The following is an 8772-nucleotide window of genomic DNA, read 5'->3' on the forward strand; positions in this document are numbered from 1 at the left end:
CACACACACACACACACACACACACACACACACACAAATACAAGTCAGTAACAAATATAAAAATTGAACAAAAAAATAAATTAATTGTGCTTCTTCCATCATTTAAGTTATCTGTCCCTCACATAAAACAACACAATTCAGATTTAATCTATATATTAAAAATATCTCAAATTAAAGAGGGAATTACTTTTACCAATGTTATTTTCATCATTGTTCTTCCATACTTTTAACAACATACATTCTTTGAATCTGAAACAAACTGAAAGTGTGTGCTCTTAAGAAAAACTTTTCTCATATTTGACTCAGACTAATGGCTGAACGGTGGTGCAGGTGCTTATCACTGAACACCTATAAACTGCCATCGTTAGCTTTCTCTTTGTGCCAGCTCTGGAACAGGCTGSTGTCTTTCATACCTCTGAGGATAATTAAAACATAAAGTTCAGGACRAATGAAAAACAGTGTCTAAACTTGCAAAATAGAAACCAATGTTGCTATGCAGTGCTACTCTACAGCTATTCACAGCTGAGTATTTGATTTTAAACGTTGCAGTGCTTTCACAGATTTGCTGGAAGTTACTTCTCATCTCGGACGTAATTCTGGAACAAAAAAAAAACATTTTGATCTTCATTTAGGACTGCACTGAACAGCCTGGCAACTGCTTCCTGAAACACTGTTTATACTGATTAAGGATGCCCTACAGTACGTATAGTCTAAAATGTTCAAAGATGATTCAGTTGCTACAGGAAGTACTCTATAATCATTAAATGGAGTKTTTTCCCTGCGGCGGCTGCTAACTAATAGCTCAGGAAGATGAAAAACTTGAAGCACGCACACACACGAGCAGATAAATATCAAATCCATATATGGARTGTGGACAGTGCATTACCCCAGTTCTAACATTGAACAAAGACCATTAACAGTGTTAATCTATAGATCTTATCATCATCGTGAAATGGAACACTGCTCCCATTCTGGGAGCATCACCATAAACTTTGGTACATTTTTCTCATGTAATACGCCATACTAAATTAGGGTCAACCAAAGCGTGATCTACTTTTTGTTAATATTAACAAAAAGACTATAAGCAGAAAGGAAAAAATGTGACATTTTTACAAATGAGACAATACTCCAGAGAGACCATGAAAATGACTAATGACATCAATAACTACTCGGAAAACTCAGCGAGGTCCAGCCAATACATAGTATAAAGCAAAATGAAAGAAACAAAACAGATTTGTTTCTAGCACACCTTAAGATCCAACATTTATAGATCACAACAACATAAACACATAACTTAACTGGTAATCAAACTACAAATGAATTCTAACAAGATACAGATCATTTTTCAAGAAGCATCAATGATCAGATTTAAGGAATTAGAGGCATCTAAAGGTCTCATGTTTTTATTTTTAGCACATTGCAGAGAAATTAACTGCAGCAAAAATTGTTTGATGGAGGTGTGTAATTACAGCTAAAGGAAATTAGAATCAAAATGAAAGAATCACACAAGCAGTGACTAATATGAAATCTAAATCAATACAGAAAAAGATTGCTTTGATACAAACTGTTGTGTAAATATGGAGCTTCAATGAAAATTATAAGGGAGGCCTTCTGGGATTTGTGATGGTGAGACAATAATTCCATTCATTCAAATTCTAACCAAGCYGAATCACATGTAAGATATATAAAAATATGAATACCAAACAAAACATTGTAACACACATAATAGCAAAACACRCACAGTTCGAGTCATTGTTTCACCACATCTGTTTACAAATGMACCAACCAATGCACAAATGTCAGATAAGAATAATTTACAAAAAAGAAAAGGTAATCTAAATCCATTCATAATTGTCAGAAGGAATTATCAATCCCACTCAGTCATTTATTGTGAAGCACTCTCCTAATTGAACTCTCAAACAGAAATTTCTCAGAGAATAATACAGATCAGCTCTTTTAATTACCCATCCCGCCCACACCATGACTGATAAAAGCTTGTGATTCTGCTTCTTATGGCAACAGTTTATTATGGTATATCGTTTGACTTTTTAGTAAAAAAAAATGCTTATTTTTGTTTATTTTCCTGTATTTAGTGCTGTCTATTTCAGAAGTGAAACTAATTTGGTCGTTTGAACATGRCCTGCACTATATGTGCACACTTTTCACATTTCTACACTTTACCATGCACTTTGTTRAACTTTAACATTTTATATTTATGTAGTCAAATTACCCCACTGCACAAAAACATTTCATGGTGTTTAGTTTTAAATTAATAATTAATAAATTTGAATTACAATTTTACTTTGTTATACTATGCTCAAAGTAGTCAATAATAGCATTGCAGTACACATGGAGTAAACGCACAATAAAAAATAACAATAAATAAATAAAATAAACCAAATGGCCAAAGTCTATATACCAATTCAACTACATTGAACTAAGTTTTGCTGTTCCTCTCTGAATATAGTCTCAGGTTTTCAGTTGCTCATGTCAGATCTTTCTTTTGGCCTTCGTTCACCTTATATTCTTTGCTGCAACAAACTTTTTGGTTTCTTTAAAACAAAGTTTATCATTTGACTTTRTGAGTCTATATCCTGGTCCGTCTGTCAGCTTGTCTCTCTGTCTGTCCATAAGCTCTTCATCTGAAAGCATAAAGATGCTTTGTCATCAATTTTATGTTCTGCCATGCCACTTTGTGATCAGTCATCGCTGCTGATGCCGTCTATCAGTCAAGGGAAGACGTGGCTAACGGCTAGCTAAGTGGTGCTAATGGAGCTGTGGCCTGGCAATAACAGCTCCATCCAACAGAAAGACATCCATCACAAAGGCTTTAAACCAACGAAGAAGAACAAAGGGAGCAAAGGGAGAAAGAGAAAGGAGGAGGGATGGAAGGGACTTGCATTCTCAGAAGATGTACAGTAAAATAATTGAGCAAGGAGAGAACAAAAGTAAAATGTAAAGTAAAGACAAAAGGTTAGAAAGAAGGAAAGGAAGACAACATAAATTCTTATATTTCCCTGGTTTTATTACCATGATGTTACTGTAACGTGTCTAATTCACCTGCATACTGTACGCTTTGCATTTACTAATCTATGCTTTATGTTTTTGATATTCAAATCTTTGTTGCACTCATGTAGCCCACATCTGGATAAGGCTGACATAAATGGAAAATAAAATGCTCATTTTCTTTTTTTCTGTTCCTTTAATCCAATTCACTCAAATCCTTGCAAATAAGAGCGAAGGCAGCGATTCTACAGAAGTGAATYAAGAACAGCTTTAAACTATATTTAGACACAAGCATTGTGTCTTTTAAAATCAGTGCCTTACTGTATTTTTCCTTTTTATTTACATTTACAGAGAAAAGCAAATGTGCTGAACAGCCTGTATTATACATCTGCAAAAATCCAAACAAGAGCACAGTTGTACATAGTTAAAATATGCCTAATGCAAACTTGCTTGTTTCTATTAACAGACTAAAAAGATGAGATGTCAACAGTATTGAGAAAACTTTTAAAAAGAATGAGCTGCATTAGCAAAGCAGAATAATAATTTGACAGTTTTATTTTATTTGAATACAGTTCTTCTGACCTTTTACAAACCTTTTACCAGATTTACAACTATTTCAAAAATATGTGTTTTTGCCTAAAGTCTGTTTTGTTACAACATTGAACTGGTGTGTATTTTAAATGCCACAGTGATTATTTATAGTTGCAATGAGTGGTTTTAAAACTGATGTCCTTCAGGAACTATTAAATGGAATTAATGTGCCAAAAACTACCAATATAGCAACCATTCACTGTTTTTTTTATTAAACACATCTATGTAAAGTGACCAATGTCACAAATAAATGGTTTTGATTTTTAAATTACTCTGCAATATTCAGGTGGCGTTAAAATAAATTGTTACATTATAAATCTTTATTAGTGCATAAAAACTCTGTAAATCAAATTACATTTAATTATGGAGAATAAAAATATATTGCTRGTAATTATTTTTGTGTTCAGTGCGCACATCGTATCACTGCTTTACAAAGAGTCACAGGCTGTGTGACAGAAACTGGAGCATAAAGATCAGAACATGGAAGATGTTAATGAGCAACAGGTCACAGGAAATGCATTTACATTGTTTWTCTTAAGTAACTCCTGGAAGACGATTCACAGATAAAATTCCGGGACTTTGTTTAAATTAGTGCATCAGAAAAATYTCAGAGTTTCTCAGAAACTAAGGCTGAGTTCAAATTAATTAGAGATTTTGCAGAGCTGTTGAAAAGTTTCACTGTTCACGCAGTAAATGAAGTGTACAGAAGATGTACACTACAGTAGTGGAAACTGAATGCACTGCAGCCTGAGCTGACACAGCAGGGTAATCATGGTTAATGTTAACATCTGAAGTTCATTGTTATGATTTTCAGACTTGCTGAAAATGCCTTCATTATTCATCATAATTTATTTGATATAAAACACATTTAGGTCTACATATGAAACAGAGGTAATAACTCGTAATTTTGGCACATCAAATGTTCTTTTATAACTACAGTTGCAATTTGTGGTTATATAAATAATAAGTGTAAATAAATTGTATGCTTTCTTGTATGAAGACAGTTTGTTAATTGTACTTTCTCAGCCAAAACCAGAAAAAAAAAAAAAACGTGTCCATTACCTCAGAATCCAATACATCAAACATATTTTGCTGACAGTTATTAATGCAGAACCTGACTGAATACTTGGTAAATATTTGTGAAGTATGCTGCTCAGTCAAGTTTAAGAAACAAGACCTGTTTTCCCCTACAGCTAGTGTCCAAAATGTAGAGTGWGTGTCGCCTGTGGGTGGCTTCTGTCCGTAGTTAACTGTGTGTAATCTACAATTAGCTGCATTTTCACAAGCTACATTAGTTRTGGCCCAATTGTACCAGGAAGTRGGAATTTCCCACTTACAAGTTGTAAAACTGACAGCAGTGCGGGCCTGTGAAAAGCTGTCARGGACCTTGGATGGTGTCTCCTGTAMTGGAAATGCACAAACTCAAACTGGAAATACACGAACTCAAATGTTGGGGGACATAAGTCACAAACTGGATGTGATTCTGATGAGAATTSCAGTTTCACCCATGGTGGATCAGTCTGAAGGCCACGATGGGTGGAGACAGAGAAACTGAACTCTGGTGATTTGTGTTTGGTTGATAACATTTTTTGGACTCTGAAGGTCTTTGATTGGTTCCAGCACAGAGTAWTACCCTGAAATATCACCTGCGCTGCTGCACCCTGCCCTGTACCGTGTGTTTGATCCCCAGCCCCCTCCCTTCCTTAGCTGCCTTGCACTATGCGAGTGTTTTTTTTATCGTATGATTATGTGCTTCTGTGTGAACATAGGATCAGAGCATTTTTAACTCATTTTTCYTATTGTGTGTATTCCAAGCTTTTTAAAGGTAGCGTGACCCCAACTGGTTGCTGCATCATCTGAACAGCTGTTACCTCATGTTTTTGTCATGTAAGTCTTCTTGAATGGGTGTTCTTGAATGTAATTTCATTGTGCAAACGATGACAATAAAGGCTTTCATCATCATCATCATCAAATCCAAACTGGGAAGGTCCCTCCAGTTGGCAATCTCTGTCGGAAAGTGGAAGAGTCCAGATTTCAAGACGGCAGCTGCTCACCACATCCAGTAAGAAAGACTTACTTACATAAAATATTTCTATATTATTTATTTCACATTTAGTCAGTTTTATATGTAGTAACTTTCTGTGTTTATAAGAGGACGTGGTTAAACATTGTTTCTATGCACAAAATACCACATWGAGCTCAATTGTTTGTTAGAGGTGCTCAGCTTTGGCAATGAGACAAGGAAGGTGGCATTTCCTGTTTAATCCAAGGTAAACACGAAACGTCAAAATTAATTACAACTGACTGAGTGCCACCATCACGCTCATGTGGCCCTCAGTGAAAACGTGTTTGACACCCCTGCATTAAATAAAAAAGCAGTTTGGTCTGTTGAATTCTCTGCTTCTGATTTTTCTAAATGTATAAATCATGAAAATAGATATTTAAAATGAAAAGCAGTCTCCAGCTAAAATGGCCACCCAGACTCTCAGATTCTAAACTCAAATTCAACCATTTTAACGTGTCACAAAAATAAAGAAACCTTTTGCAAAGGCTGCATAAAATAATTAGCCTTTTCTTATAGGCTGAYAGTTTTTATTTCATGTGGACTGTCACCATAAAACAACCAAGCTCCCTTGCTGGAAAAAAAATAATAAAATGGAGCACTATCATTTTTCTGGCCTTGAAGCAAAATAATCAAAGCGTGTTTCAGACATTTYATGCACCCACCAAATGCTTTGTTCAAGGAATCAGCGCAGGCGCTCCTGGATGACAGGAAGCTGTTGGAAAAAAAAGTGAGCAGTTATGTGAGCTTCAGTCGTACCTTTCTGCTGTGGAGGAGGCCTTTCTCTGACAAATCACTGCCAAGGAACTGCTTCCCGGTGCCATTTCYTGTTTGATCTCCCACGCGACAAGGTTGCTGGGTTTCACAGCCAGGAAGTTGATGCCTGACTGGAACCACACCCTACAGAGAAGAAACAGACAGAAACAAAAAGAAAAATCAGAAAGTGAGGTTAATCCGAAGTTCATAAGCAYGATATAAACAAAGAAGGTGAAGGATTAACTGAGAAAGTTAGGTGGAGATTTGTTTTAAAAATAGGCGATCTACTTTGCTTGGAATCTCCCTGCCCACATTTTTCCTTCTGATTTATCTTTGATCTCTGCCAGAGACTTTCTTGGTATGAAATGTCTTTTTAAAACTGATTCACAAAACACAGTTCTGCCTCCCACGATCTTCTTTGGTGGGAGAAGAAAAAAAGGTGCAGGAGACAAAAGACAAGAGTGCGACAGGATACGTGCTTACAAAAGTTAATATGTTTTTCTTCCCAACCAGAACCATGTCTGTGCACATGACAGACCTGAAATGTGCTGAGGCCATATTTGATAAAAAGGAAATACCAATTGTTTTTTTTTTTGTTTGTTATATGATTACATTTTGAAGTAGCTTTTAAATAATAATTAATTTTAAATAAATAAATAATTTCATTGAAATTAAATAATATTTTTTAACATCACTCTTCGTAACCTTTGCATTATTTAATTTTCTTCCAATCTGCTTCCATATTTTTTCTCTGCTTCCTCATCGACACATTGTTTTTTTTTCTTCAATCTAAATTATTCTCCTCTTCCTCATCCTTCCCTCCTTCTGTTCCAAATGTCCTCCTTCCACAGCTTTTCCCCTTTAATCCCTCTACTTTATTTTCTTTTACCAGGCCTCTTCTTWCAAACTAAGTCTTTTCTTTTATTTTCCAACTCCTCCCCAGTCTTTCATCCATCCCTCTGTGATCTCCTTCCCTATCTTACTTATGTTCCTGTCTTCATCCCTCCCTCTGCCCCTTCTCAGTACTTCAATCTCAAGGCATCCTGTGGTTTATGTYCCTTTCTTTCCTTCTTCTTGTGTTCTTTTCTCTAATCTGTCCCATTGTCTTTTACTCTATTCATCACCTTGACAAGACCCTCTCTTAGTTTATTAACATATTTTAGGCCCATGTGTACTCACAAGTTTATTTACTCTCCTTTGTCAAAAAATAATAAAGACAATAAATATTATCACTCTGAAGAAAAGTTCAGTTTTTCTGTACAGAAAAGAACAAAATGTCAATCCTCTTTGTCTCCTTTCCCACATACTTTGTGCCTTTGTATTGCTTTATGTCTTGCCAAAAATTGCACAAAAATATGCCATGCATRTCTGTTGAAAGCGTGCGCTGTGTCTGTGTATGTTTGTGTGAATGTCTGTTTAGTGACAAACCAAATATTTCTTGGAACAAACAAGTCATCTGTTTATGAACACTATAGAAATCCTGTTGTTTTATGGTCATTCAATTTTAAACAATATATGTTTGTGTTAATTTTAGAAAACAGAGAATAAAAAAGTATTATAAGTAATTACATATATACGGTATACAGGTGGAGAGATTTTTTTTAATCAGCAGAGATCAGCCATGTAAAACAGTATCTGATTATACATTATATTAAACACCACTATTAGAATTTTTTTTAATTGAATCTGCACAATGTATACAGACAAAAGCTTAAAACGTTCATAATGAAAAAACAAATGTGACATTAAAGAATAGGTATCTTTGTGAATAAATAATAAATATATTCATGATGTGACAATGTTTTTATAAAATAAAAACATTTTATTCCATAATGGTCTTTTCCCCAATAGCTTATTTAGTTCCTTATGACACTATTCAGCAGGATCACTTCATCTGTCAATCATGTGTCAGTGGGTTGGACCTGCACACCCATTGGCCGATCCTTGCACATCGATTAGTTGTCCTGAATACCTGCTCACTGCACAGCTTGAAAAATTCAATTCAAATTCAAAAATACTTTATTGACCCGAGAGGGAAATTTGGTAACAGCTACCAATGATTTACCAGGTCAAGAGTCGTACAATATGTTTAGCGCCATACTGCAGCCTACTGCGTTGGAGTATGCATTGCACCTTTAAGCATGATTTGATATCAATATGTGATTTACTTCTGTTTGGGTAAAGGAACAGTCGAACAAACAACTGACTACGCCCTGTTTTTTAGTTGTTGTTTTTTTGACAGATGAAGTCATTCTTTTCTGACGAACAGTGTCACTGGAAAAATAAATAAGCCTCTGGGGTGAAAAAAACACCATTGTGAAATAAAAGATGACTGAAAAAGACGTTCTGTAATAAAA

At 35.2% G+C, this 8772-nt stretch overlaps 1 protein-coding gene across 3 annotated transcripts in view; it reads right to left on the reverse strand.

The window, feature by feature from the left end:
* The window catches only part of LOC106519871 (transmembrane protein 132D-like), a gene marked incomplete at its 3' end in the record, with an annotated part of 206719 nt that overhangs the window by 39076 nt on the left and 158871 nt on the right, over positions 1-8772 (reverse strand). For all 3 annotated transcript variants that reach the window (XM_014011718.1, XM_014011717.1, XM_014011716.1), the window contains 1 exon segment: positions 6419-6559. In XM_014011718.1, the coding sequence (XP_013867172.1) occupies positions 6419-6559 (141 nt within the window).

This window comes from Austrofundulus limnaeus, unplaced genomic scaffold (assembly GCF_001266775.1).
Source record: "Austrofundulus limnaeus strain Quisiro unplaced genomic scaffold, Austrofundulus_limnaeus-1.0 Scaffold84, whole genome shotgun sequence".
In the NCBI taxonomy this organism is placed as follows: Eukaryota; Metazoa; Chordata; class Actinopteri; order Cyprinodontiformes; family Rivulidae; genus Austrofundulus; species Austrofundulus limnaeus.